Source organism: Pseudoliparis swirei, chromosome 11 (assembly GCF_029220125.1).
Source record: "Pseudoliparis swirei isolate HS2019 ecotype Mariana Trench chromosome 11, NWPU_hadal_v1, whole genome shotgun sequence".
NCBI classification, from domain to species: domain Eukaryota; kingdom Metazoa; phylum Chordata; class Actinopteri; order Perciformes; family Liparidae; genus Pseudoliparis; species Pseudoliparis swirei.
Window position 1 is genome coordinate 539,457 of NC_079398.1, and position 13,885 is coordinate 553,341.

The 13,885-nt window shown below is 40.1% G+C and overlaps 1 protein-coding gene across 2 annotated transcripts in view; it reads left to right on the forward strand.

Annotated features, from left to right (window-relative positions):
* Positions 1 to 13,762, forward strand: part of stac (SH3 and cysteine rich domain) — a 31,566-nt gene extending 17,804 nt beyond the window's left edge. For both annotated transcript variants that reach the window (XM_056427325.1, XM_056427326.1), the window contains 5 exons: positions 3,288 to 3,355; positions 6,067 to 6,164; positions 10,250 to 10,301; positions 10,812 to 10,949; positions 12,393 to 13,762. In XM_056427325.1, coding sequence (XP_056283300.1) covers positions 3,288 to 3,355; positions 6,067 to 6,164; positions 10,250 to 10,301; positions 10,812 to 10,949; positions 12,393 to 12,491 — 455 coding nt within the window. In that variant the 3' untranslated portion in view covers positions 12,492 to 13,762. The remainder of the gene's footprint in view (positions 1 to 3,287; positions 3,356 to 6,066; positions 6,165 to 10,249; positions 10,302 to 10,811; positions 10,950 to 12,392) is intronic.
* Positions 13,763 to 13,885: the final 123 nt, after the last annotated feature.

The window sequence follows — 13,885 nt, forward strand, 5'->3', positions numbered from 1 at the left end:
TGTTGTCTGTGTCTTCTGCAGAACAGAGAAACCTCCTCCCTCCCCCTCATTTGCTCAATTCCACCCATACCTCGACCATAAACTGGATCTGAATAGGTGGAATAATGGTGGATCTGAATCTATCTCTGAGAAGTTTGAAGAAGTCCTGAAAGCAAAGATCCGCCTGAATAGAAGGAGAAGTCAGGAGCAGAGAAGCAGCAGCAGAAATTTACATTCTAATTGAACTTCTATAAAACTAGCAGGAGAAACTAACCTTTTAATTGAACCTTTTCCTCTGGTGTGTGCCACTGGGATGCTGGGACTTCGCAGGATCCATTTGGATATGATTAGGTGAGACTAGTATCACCCTTCTGTTAAGAATCTGTGGAAGACGCACTCAAAATATTCAAGATTCCCGCAAAACTCATTCACAAAAGCTTGAAAAACAGCGGTGCATTGCACAGTCAAAAAACATTACCAAGTACTCAGTGACCATTCTGAGTGTTGAATCCAGTCTTCCACTCCCTTGTTTATATTCTACCCATGATATGCATTTCTTAAAAAACAACTTGGTGAAATATCTGGCTTTGAGAGCAGTTCAAAAGCAGATGAATAGTGGCAGAGGGAGGATCACTTCACGTCACCCGTAATGTCATTTAGTGGTAGGGTCTCAGAGAGAGTCTTTCTTTTTCTTTTTTCCCACAAGCTCCGGCTGGCGCTGATGAAAGCGAGGATAATCCTGATTTGATTTGAGGAAGATGAGAGTATTCATCCATTTCAGTTCTCTCTGTCTCAAAAATCAGTCTCCCCTCCCTTGGGGGGCCCAGGGAGAGAGTAAGATCAATGGGAAAGTCAAAAGGGGTGAGAGGACAAGGCTTGAGACTTGATGGCTTAAATCATGGGAAGGTACCTTGTGTAGATCAGATAGTCAGGGTGATCTATATGATCCTACTAGAGTCTGTTGGTGCATTAACAGGTTGCGGGTTTTACACCTGCCCCCCAACTCTCTCTCCCAGTCTATAACTTTCCTGGCCAGTCTGTGTGAGGATTGTGGATGGATTGTCAGAAAACCCCCAAAATAATCGAGCTGCTGAGTCGCAAAAAAAATATGAAAAAATGCTCGCTCTGCATGGTTATTTTATAATATCTAGTCGGGCTCAGTGCAATGGGTAAATGGATGGGTAAACAAGCCGCCGTCGTCTAACACTGGCACTAACACAGGATGATATAGCGCAGTTTTTTTTTTTTAGCTGTGACTTGATTGGGCCAGTAAATAAAGGCTGTCAGCCCTCCTGATCTATTAACCAATGGTCTGAGTAACAGGTCGAGGAGGAAGTCTGGGAACTTTGCTTGCTCACCCTTCCTTTTGACTGAGGAATCTTTCTTTTTTTCCGGGGCAGGCGGATTGATGACCCCGGCTGGTAAAAACAACAACAACCTCACGCGGCGCTCTCTCTCCTCCAAGCCTGAAAGCCTGGTGGTTGGGTTGGGTTCACGGTCATTGTAGTGTCTGAGTGTAGTCCTCTGATGGTCCAGTAACTCTGCCTCCGGCGGGCCGCGAGGCTCGCGATTCTGGAAGCTGCTGGGAACAATATCTCGCTTCTCTCTCTCTTTCTCTCTCTTTCGAAGGCAGTTGCTCGAGCCGGATGGCCACAGCGATGGGAATTCCCAGATGAGACCAGCTGGTCAGTCGCAGTTCGTTCGGTATGTCATGAAGCCTCCGAAGGCGGAAGGCCATCCGCTCGGAACTGTCCATCCGCTGTCCGGCTGCTGATGGCATAATCAACCACTAAATCAACCACCTGACGTTGCGCTTGAGCTGGCGGCCTCCGAGTCAAGTGGTGCGCTAGCAAAAATCTCGTGAGCAGGGTCAAATCCAGTAAAAAACATCTATGGATGAATGTGTAACAGATAATTCTGCAGCTCTCAGATTCTGCGGCTGCAGCGTTAGCTGCTAAATGGCACATTGAACACTTATAAAAAGCTGCTGGTTGTGTTGAAATGCAGATCACACTGCACTAAGGCTCTCTGCACTGCAAGAGTCTCCTCCTCCTCTCCGGAAGAGCCAGCCCACGTGGGGGAGAAACAGCCGACCTGGGTTGGTGGCTGAGAGTATTGACAGGCAAATTCTTGTGGATGACGTCTGTCACCAGCAGTCTGTTGATGGGATGAATGAAAAAATTTTTTTTCATTGGCAGTGCAGTTGTTGCATCTGTGTATCTAATTGAACTGAACCCCGCCTCCTCTCTTCTCTTGTATTTTTTTGTTTCATTTTCCAGTTTTTCCTCGTGATGAAAAAAAAATCACGCTCACGCGGCGTGCCGACGGCGGTCTGGCGGCTGGGTCCAAATGGGGGTCAGTCCGCCTTCTGTCGCAGTTTAAGAAATGAGAACAGGAAGGACATGAGGAACCAATGACAATTGGAGACAGACGGAAAGTAAGTTATTTAGTATTTTATTTTAGGTTCTGCAGTGAACAAATGAAAGCAAAGCCACGTGTGAGGATCAAAAAAAGACTAAGGACAACAAGATTTAAACGATATGGTAAGAAAAAGACCAGACCGAACTGACGACAGGAACACTGGGAGACAGGGGTAAGCACATGGTAACAAGACCAATCAGGGGTGGGACGAAGGGACTGATGAGATGACAGAGATGGAGTACGATGACAAAAACAATCAGGAACAATCAGGAAGCCTGGAATGAGAGAAAGCGAACATAAATGACATGAACCTATCTAATGTTCTGTGATTATGTAATGATACTTTGTGTTGTCTGTATTAATATAGAAAATACTACGCACTCTATGATGTGGTTAAAGACTATATGATATTAACATGGTATAGTATTACATAGAGTACAGCAGGAATTATAAGATACAGTTTATGGTGTAATGTAATTGTCGTAATAATAATAGCCATATTAATACATTATTTTATAATATAGATGAGTATACTGCATAAGTATACACAATCCAATATACTGCAGCAGTATAACAGAATTTGGGACTCGTGGTTTAGTGCCACCAGGTTCGTCCTTCCAGCTGCAGACAAGCTACCTCACCAGTTAATTGCTATGACATTTGCCTTTATGATTTGTTGTAATTATTCACGGGAGAGATCATAATTTGTGCCACCTTTCTGGCACAGTTCTTAAAGTAGGATATAATCAGTATGTTTTTCTACGTGTCCAACATATAATCTAACAAAAATATGCAGCTTTTAGAGGCTGCAAACAGGGCTTTTAACCAAATATATTGTTTATTTAAATGGTTGTTGATTTCTTTCTATAATTTTTTTTACCTTTCAGTTTCCACAGTTATTGAGAACGGCTCAGATCATTACCTCCAGCCAGAGAGACAACCTGACAAAATGCTGGTAAGAAATTAATTTGTCTAATTACATATCTATAAAGCTGTCACATTTTGAGAGGAATATTTCTCATAGACAAAAACAATTTGGGCTATTTTTTTAAATTAAGAAAGTGTTTTAGCAAAAAACTATACTGGAGAAATAAGAAAAATGTAACTGAAAGTACTGCATACTATTTTAGAGGAATGGCAAACTTAAACTGTCCTGTCAGCAACTCTGGGCGTGTACTTTTCTCCTCATTTGTCACACTGAATGTGATTCTGCAGCTCAGAGTCCAGCAGTAACGTTTATTATTGGTGCAGTCTGAGAACAGACTCTGTTCACTGACCAGGGCCTGAACTCTTTGTGGTCTCTCTGAGAACTGATACCCAGCCAGTTCATTCTGTGTTCTGTGCATGCTGCACTTTGCCCCTCGCCTCCATCGTCACTGCTGAATTTCCCAGGACTCTAAGGGAAAACTTATTTTCCTGCTGTCACAAATCGTACATGATTTGACAGAACCACTGGCCAGCACTGATAGAGAGAAGCTTTGACCTTACGTAATGTTTGGATCTGCTGCTTTGGATGGTGCACACTTCATGCCTGTGAGAGAGAAAAGGTGATAAACCTCTGTGAATATCTTGGCACCCCCTGCAGAGTAACGCTAAATATTTAATGTGCAGATTTCCAAAATGCTCTTTTCCTTTCTATCTTCCATGATGGGGTTTGTAGTACCAGTGCTATCGGCACGTATTTTCTATGTGCAGCCATCTATTCTGTTTACTTTGATAGTTTAACATGTTTATTTCCATTGTCAACAATGGAAAAAGACCACAGACACCAGGACAAACACAAAAAATTATAAATAACCATACACGGAAAAAACCCCACACACAGGCATACACCTATCTTCTGCAATACCATCTACGAGTTCAGCCGACCTTTTTGGGGAAGAGACGTGACGTGCATTGTGCTGCGTTATCAGGCTGGACCAAGCACAGTTGGCAACAGGCAGTTTGTCTGTCAGCCGACAGGTCCATTAGCTCAGGCTGGCGGACGGACAGATGGAGGCTCTGCAGGCTAACGAGCAGAGAAAAACACTCGAAAACAGCTTTGCCAAAGAAGGAGCCGCCGATTTGAGATGAGAGGCTCACACGCACAAATGGAACACATGCAGTCACACACAGCATCCCCATCTGTTCACTCGTTCAGGTTTAGAGTTAATCAACCTGAGATCAGTTCACAGTAAAATAGTCTGGATCATGCTGGAATTTATTTTTGGGGTTGGATTCTCTGGGAAGTTTGATTTTGTCATTGGTGGCTTTTTGTTTTTGTTTTGTTTTATTTGTCCATTTGAAGCAGCTTCCGCTCATACAGACAAACTGCTGTTGCTTTTGTTATTGCAGAAAATGTGAAATGTGTAACAACTGTTTCTTTAATATTTATTTTAAAAATTAGCTCTGAAGCTGCACAAATCAATATTTTTATAACACAGTGGATCAAATAATAATAATAATAATAATAATAATAAAATTTAAGTTAATAGGTTCCTCGGTCAGGACTTCAGTCTGTCGCGGACCTAAAATGACTATGTTTAGCAATAATGGAGCATTTAGCTGTTACAAAGCAAGATATTCTTCTCAGGAGTTGGTGGAGCAAAACAAGGTTAGAGTAAGAGTGAATATTGGATTTGCAATTGCCAGTTGGCAAGAAATAAGACTTCATAAAGCCATCCTTGCTCTGTGTTTGCTGGATATGTAAATAGAACTTGGCTGACACATTCATCATAAAAAAGGTGTATACGGTGATAACATGTTGAGGTTATTTTCACGGGTTACGACAGATTATAACAAATTGACACTGCTCTTCCAATTCCTTCTTTCTTGTTTTTCTTTCACCACACTGCCCTTCACTTCAAATACTGCCTTCTTTTCAGATAGATCAGTTACAAAGAATGCAGTTATCTCGACCTCTCGCTCCGCCTCTCAAGGCGCTGAGCAGCTCTTAGTTCGCGGTAACGGAGAGCCACCGCTTGATGTTGTTATTTTCACCCAGAGGCCACAAAAGCAGATTGCCTTACGGCTGCTTTCAACTTAACTCTTTCATCAGGCACATTGCCGCATGGATGATGCCTGGAGAGCCACAGAAGACCAGCAACGCGTCTTTTCATTAACTGTACAGCACCACAAAGAGAGTGTGTCTTAAAAAGTAATTCTCATAACTTTATCAATTGGAGGGATCATGTCATGGAGACTGCAGGCAGGATTCAGACTCACGGTATCAGTGAAGAAATAAGACGATGCCCACCAGCTTTGTGAGCAGGTGTGAGGAGCCCCAGAATGGAGGCTCGTCTCCCTGCTAATTGTTCTAACACCTCTCTGACAACTTCTTCTCCACCCACACCCCTGTCCTATTTTAACTTCCTGTGCGTTGAAAACGCCGCTCCTGGTTCTCCCACTCATGTTGACGGTGGATTAAGAGGAACAGATTGCAGGACAATTTAAGCTGCTACCCGGCCTCGCAGTGTTCTGTAAACAAGGGCTTCTCCTGCCTGTGTGAATGCCAAAAGACTATTTTGAGATACGACGACGAGAGAATTGACAATAGAGAATATGATGTTGTTTTCTTAACGTGTGACTACAAGCTTTGTTTAAATTGTCAGCAATGATTTCCTTTTCCCAAGAGACTCAAAACCACATCTGTGTATCGATCTGTTTTCTTGCTTGTGTCTCTCCAAGTTGGAGCAGAACCAACTACAGAAGGATGTCCTTAAACTCAACACCTACGTGGCCTTGTTCAGCTTCTCTCCCCAAGACAGCCATGACCTGGACATGAGGTTAGTTTCCACACGTCTTCTCCTAATTAACACGTTAATCATAATATACTGATGGCTTGTATAGGCATTGCCTGCCATGCACACACAGCATTAATGACAGAGAAAATGAATGTTGGTGCCTTGTATATAAGATTAATAAATGGAATCTGTTAGTCGCATTAAACAACTAGAACGGGCACTCGGTAGAGCGCATACCTTCGCATATCACAAGATTGGGCATTGAATTATGAACATTTTGGTATTAGTTGCATGCCAATTGGATAGACATTGACCGCGTTATGGTAAAAAGACCTTGAAATTGACCTTTGACCCGATCGATCCCAAAATCGAATCAAATGGTCCCCGGATAATAACCAATCATCCCACCAAATTTCATGGGATTCGGTTTAATACTTTTTTAGTTATGCGAGTAACACGCATACAAATAAATAAATACACGGCGATCAAAACATAACCTTCCGCATTTTCAATGCAAAGATAATAATGAACTTCATGCATGTTGCACCTGCTGTTTGCAATTCCCTTTTAAACTCTGCAGCAACACATGTGAGTTTGCAAAGATAAACAAACAAAGAAACTGGGAAATGCAATCACAGTGTACATTATGCTCATATAGAGTCATTTAATGCAAGAGCGAGGCACACAATCACAAACACACAGAATACACATGTACACATAGTGTTGCTTTTATGTTGTTAAATAAGATGACATGCTGGTGAGGAGATGTCTACTCCTAGTCAATATTCATCTGCTTTTTAATGCCAGGAATTTTGTTCTCTGTTAATTACTGTGTCTGTGTTTTATCTTATGTAACCAGTGTATTAAGTAAAAAAAAGAAAATAATAGATTGACAACACGCACTAATTAGCTTCTTCTCTGAAGGTAATGGTCCTCAAAGATTAATTTCTCTGGAGTGGCCTCATTAATAGTACCTGTGTCGCTGTGTGTGCGTCATAATGGTATATTAATATCAGTCAATCTCATGTATTTTTAGATTTTTCTTGAGAGTCTTTGGAAATAACTATATTTCTAGCTCCCACACGAGGCTTACACAGTGTACCAGTGGTAAGTGGGGAGATATTATTTTTGAATGTGGGAAAAAACATATTTTAAATGATGAGATGCTTGATTTGTGCTGGTAAATACCCATTTAACCCTCCTGTTGCCTTCGGGTCAATTTGACCCGATTCAATGTTTAACCCTCCTGTTACCTTTATATTTACTGACCCCAGCTATTAAAATCTCCAGAAAATTATTAGAATTAATATTGTTTTCCAAGTTTAAGTGTGAGGTACTTTATGTTTGTTTGTTGACTACCGAAAGAACACCGACATTAAACATTGAATCGGGTCAAATTGACCCGAAGGCGGCAGGAGGGTTAAATATTGAATCGGGTCAAATTGACCCGAAGGCAACAGGAGGGTTAACTAAAAATATGGAGTAAAAAAAAAAACAGAAAATACTTTCTCGTCAGCCGTTGTGATACCGAGTTGGAGACATCGGGAAATTCCTACAGCAATTATGTCTCCCACAGAAATGTCAACAGAGTGCTGGCAAAAAGAGCTGCTGCAACACCAGCACAATAAAGTCAGTAGGTTCACAGAAACTATGCACAGTTTGCTCAAGAAAAAACAAACAATTGTATGCAGTCGATGAGAACAGCAATTAAAAGTAAATCTGGTGTGACTAAGCCCGGCAGTGAAGGTAATATTATACACACTTAGTCTGTAGAATGGACTTGAGTCTATGTTAGTATCCCCAATATAATCTGAAAGCCAGGCTGCAGATAGCATCCCACTCGTTCACCGTGCTTGAGAGGACATCGTCTGTAACGTGCTTTGAAATAAGCCCTCAGAAAGAGAGTATTCATCACGAGCAGTCCTCCAGCCCAAGTATCCATTTCGCACACACACACACACACACACACACACACACACACACACACACACACACAGAGGATATGCGCGTGTGTGGATATGTCGAGAACAACTTCCATCGTGAGGCATAATTTATTATTCATTGACTTCTCCTCTCTTCCACTCATATCTGTTAAATTCACCAAGCTTTGTTTCTCATGTATTCTCTTGTGAAAGGCTTCCATCAATGTGTTTCTGCAGACAGTAACTAATACATACAATGCTTAGACATTAAAATACAGATGATGGGAGAAATATAATCTTTAATCAAAAGTGAGAAGATCAGGTTTGTGATTAGTTTGGGTTGCAGCCACTTGCTCTGATTACCTGATTACATTCAACTATGTGGTGATTGTAATGATGATGAGTTCTGCACTTTTAGAATACAGGAAACCCACTCTTCCTTTTTGTTATTTCGGAGACAATGATTTCACCAACCACTTCTCTCCCTTTCATGGTTCTTGTTTTCATAATTCACCTGATTTGATGTCACAGTACTTCTCAGAGATGTTCGTACGGTGCATTTCCTGTTATTCTTTGAAACAACATGTGTCTGCTTTGTTTTCACCGAAGAAGTTTTTACAATGTCAGGTGTTGTGCTGTTTCTCACTTAAAGTAAACAGAGTTATCTGAGTCATGGCGGTCATATAAAGCAAAGGACAGTCAGTGTTGGAACTAAACCACAAGAGGAAGAAAAAAGGGGAATTGCGTAAACCAACATTTGGCTCAACTTTGTGTCCCTTTTGATTTTTATTCGTCAGATTAGCCGACGGCTTTGAACAGATGCTAATAATTATGGTACATGGGGTAAAATGATTCATTCATTTCCTGGACAAAGAAGAATTAGTCACAGCAAACCGGATTAAGTTGCATTCAATCAGAAAAAAACACAAACAGCTTCTCTAATGCTCGAGTGTACGGCATGTGTGTGTAAGAGGGCATTTTAAAGAGACCTGGTGGAGAGGTGGAGCTTTTCAGTGTTGCTTAATTCACCCTTTGCCAAACCCAGTACCCCCTTGTTTGATGTGGCTAAAAACTTCGGTCCACAATTTCACACATATATATATAGATACAGTATATATTAATATAAATATACATTTTTTTATTTTTTTCAAGCAGGCTTCTTGTTTTTAGCCAATGACCATTGATTCTGTTCGCTGATTTGACTGTAGCAGCAATGAATTTACTGTGAGTTGAATACAAACATTTTAATCTTCTAATATATATATATATATATATATATATATATATATATATATACACTACCGTTCAAAAGTTTGGGGTCATCCAGACAATTTCGTGTCTTCCATGAAAACTCACTTTTATTTATCAAATGAATTGAAAATTGAATAGAAAATATAGTCAAGACATTGACGAGGTAAGAAATAATGATTAATATTTGAAGTATTAATTTTGTTCTTCAAACTTCAAGCTCAAAGGAAGGCCAGTTGTATAGCTTATATCACCAGCATAACTGTTTTCAGCTGTGCTAACATAATTGCACGGGTTTTCTAATCAGACATTAGTCTTCTAAGGCGATTAGCAAACACAATGTACCATTAGAACACTGGAGTGATAGTTGATGGAAATGGGCCTCTATACACCTATGGAGATATTTCATTAGAAACCAGACGTTTCCACCTAGAATAGTCATTTACCACATTCACAATGTATAGTGTGTATTTTTGATTAATGTTATCTTTATTGAAAAAACAGTGCTTTTCTTTGAAAAAGAAAGACATTTCTAAGTGACCCCAAACTTTTGAACGGTAGTGTATATATATAAAATGACTTGAAACTATTGCTCATGTTTCTAGTAGATTAGAACAAACAAATTAAACCTGTTTGCACATTTACTTTACCTGAAGGCCATGACACATAAATGTTGTCGCTTTAAGACTGAGGCTCATAGGTACGAGAGAAAAAGTCAGTATTCTCAGCATGTGATGACCCATGATTGGAGCATTGACCTTTTATCGTAGGATAATCGGTAATTTGCTATAATTAAAATGTGTTTGTAGACATGTACCACCAAAGCACGGGGCTAAGGTGAGCTATTGTGACCGGCTGTGTGGAGGGACTCTATGTTGAATTGCTTTATCGGACAATGCAGATGAAAAGATAACATGTTTTTGAATAATTTGTACTTTATTTTGCTCGTTACTGCAGAGCTGGAGACAGAATCGTGTTGGCTGATGACTCCAATGACGACTGGTGGAAGGTAGGTACGAAACCGACATATTACCCCACATAAAAAAAAAATGGATTGATGAATTACAGGAAGTCGAGCTGGAGATTATAGGAGCGAGGCAACAGGCTGCCTCGGGACACAACTGCATGACAGATAAATTAGGGACACAAAAGGGCCAAACTGTGACTGCACAGAGGCAGCCGGCTGCCACCAGACCATGTAAAAACTCATCTCGCGTTTTAACTCTGTTGCTGTTCTCTACAGGCTGTAGATAAACAAAGACATCTGGCCTATCTTTGAACAGCGAGACTTTACCTGATTTCCAACATGCATACACACGACTATGTATAAGTACTGAACATGAAGACATGTACAGTATATCTTCTTTATGTCTATGATCTAGCTATATATAAGATAGTATGATCCACAATATAAATGTTTACATGTACTGTAACCAACCCCCAGTTTCTAATCCTCTTGTGTAGTATGCAACCCAACCACGGGGTCAGCTGTTTTCATATTTGCTGATTTTATTTTCAGGGGGTAATTGAGGACAGGATCGGTTTCTTCCCAGCAGCCTTTGCTCATCAGCTGCGGGTTGAGGACCACGTGTTCAGGTGTCACAGGACGTTCATCGGCTGTAAAGAACAAGGCCAGATCACCCTGAAGGAGGGACAGGTATGAATGCTTCCCTGAAGATAGTTTATTTTTTATTCTAAATCATTCCTGACCGTTTATTAACAACAATTGTGGAATTGTTCTGGAAAATCTCAAAATCAAATGAAAGACAACATGTGTGGAATGTATTGTAAATATAAGTCCAATGCCCACTGAGTTCACAAATATGCAAAAAACTGCCTGAATGTCTGCAACTTTTTTTAAATGTTTATGGTACCACTGGAGAGCACCAAAGTCAGAAATGTTAAATAACACATATTGGATTTTATGGAATTATTGCAAGAATCTCTGCAACCTTCTTGTGAATAAATGCCTTTCAAGAAACCTGCCAGAAAAAACTTGAAGCTGATAACAAGGACTTAGTTAAAACCAAACTTTTGCAAGCTTCATCACATGAGCATCCTCTTCATCATGGGTTGGAGAAGCCGCTCTTTAGCAATCTTACTAACCTGCATCTCCCACGTAGCCTCGTATCTCCTACACCTCTACCCTTGCATGTGCGTATTCACTGGAAAGCTCAACTGGAGTTGGCTGACAGAGGATCCTTCCAGAGAATGACCATTAGATTAGCATTTCTGGTGTATTGACTGTACATAGATCAGGCTCCTTTTTCCACAATGCTTTCCAGGGCATGTTGGAAATCATAGGAGACTTGAAGCAAGTAACCCCCAGTGGAGATGAAACCACCGAAAAAACAAAATGAGCCTGTGACCCGCTGGCTTTCTTTTCCTGTCACACAAACCCCAGGGAAGATACTGAGAGTCCTCAGAGCAAGCATGGAAATACAATGTGTTCTTGTCCATCATGAGGGTCAACGACTGAGTTGGAATGAAAGGAAAGTGAGGTCACCTAATTGCTCATTAAAAAGAACAGAATGTATTCTTCATGTATCATCTTTTTTTTTAAATCCCGAAAGTTATATTTGCACAAGACCACGTGTAAATACGTAAGTAGTATGTCGTAGAATAAAATCAACATTTAAAATAGGTGACTAAAAGTAACTGTATGTCAACAGGCTGTCAATATACTTTCGGCCACATGGTGTATTTCTAATGAAAAACTAATGCCCCAGTAGTATGTGTGCTATGACAATTCAACATTTATTTCTATACTGCACCTAATCACATTTTTGCAATCAATGGCTACAACGAGAGGGGGTTGAATAATTAATGTTGTTTTAAAGTTATCGATGTTCATATTGACACAGCATTTCAATTAATTGTGATATCGTGAGGCTATATGATTTCATTTGTGGATGTAAACAGGATAATGTCATAACAGAACTAGAACGGGCACTCGGTAGAGCGCATACCTTCGCATATCACAAGATTGGGCATTGAATTATGAACATGTTTGAATTATGAACATTTTGACTGTACTTATCAACTTTACATTCTGTTCTTTGTTGTTTTACCATAACAGTGCGTTACATTTTTTCCTCAGATCTGTGTGAGCAGTGAGGGCGAGCACAGCGGCTTCATCAGAGTGGCGAGTGGAAAGAAGAGAGGCTTCGTGCCCTGCGACGTTCTGGAAATCATCTGAGACAAAGAGACACACACACACACACACACACACACACACACACACAGAGAGAGAGAGAGAGATTTTCTCATCAGGAATTCGGAGTTGGACTTAAACATGATGATGGTTTTGTGAATGAGAACTCCACTTGGTCAGAGTGTCGGTACCTTCTTCCCTCGCAGCACAGACACAGACCGTTTGTTGTAAGCAGAGAGACATGAGATTTCACTGGATTTGATTTAATTCAAAGAGCCAATGTCTGTTTCTTTGTCCCTTAGTTTTCCTCCTTATTTTTAAAGGGGACTGCCCGTCTGGTTGTTTAAGCTAAAGAGAAGGAAACAAGTACTTACTACAATGATTATTTTTCAAGATTTCACTGCATACAATGGCATTCCTCTTAAAAATAGTTTAGTTTCTCATGCTTTTCCATTATGTTCCAAGAAAAAGCTTATTAGAGATCAGATATCAGAGTCTTGTGGATGACAAACTCCTTTGATGTCAGAAGATGAAGAAAACATTAGATCAGAATAAACAACACATTCAAAACAATAGGAACATTTACTTTCGTTGCAGCCTCAAATATCCCTTCAAATCCATTTAGGAAACGCAGTCCTCAGACAGAAATGAAAATGTTTTTGTTTTAGGTGTAAAACAGCACATCGGATGTGGAAGAATTTTCAGAGGAGTTTGACACATTCAAAGACTCAAAGTCACCAATTCTAATTATTTTCAGCCTAACATTCCACAATTTTATATATTCCATTGAAAGCAAACGTGAATTTAATTTAATAACGATGGTAATATACATTCGTAGCATCATTAGAATCAGAAACAAAAGATACAAATTCAAATCGGTGTGTCAGTGGACACAAAACTGTAAATCTTGCATTATGTCCAATCTATTAGATTGTATTAGATTTAATTTAAATGTCTTTCTTTGAAGTTGTTTTTGTCAAAGAGTTTACAGCTTCTTTGCCATAAAAGGGACGAGAAGGAAGGAGTGCTCTGTGACCACTAGGTGGCGCCTGTAAAAACATGACGCATTTGTAGTTTGCCTGTTGACTTTAATGTTATCGCTCTTGTGCGGTTTTCCTCGGCACTGTCGGTTCTAAACAGCTCTCCCTGTACAGACTCCAGCTAAGTGCGTGGATGGAGAGGTGTTGCGTCATAGTAGATATAGTATATCTCTTGAAGGTTGTTCTGCACTGAAACTTGTTATTATTGAATGTCCAAGAACTCCCCATTGTACATAGTGTACATACAAGATTAAAATGTCTTCTTTATCACAACAACCATGAGTGTATTATGATGTTTTCTGTCTCATTTGTGTTCTTGTTCTTTCTGCAACACAGAGTTTATTCCAATCAATTCTCAAAAAACATACATACCTAATATTTCACATATCTCATCCTACG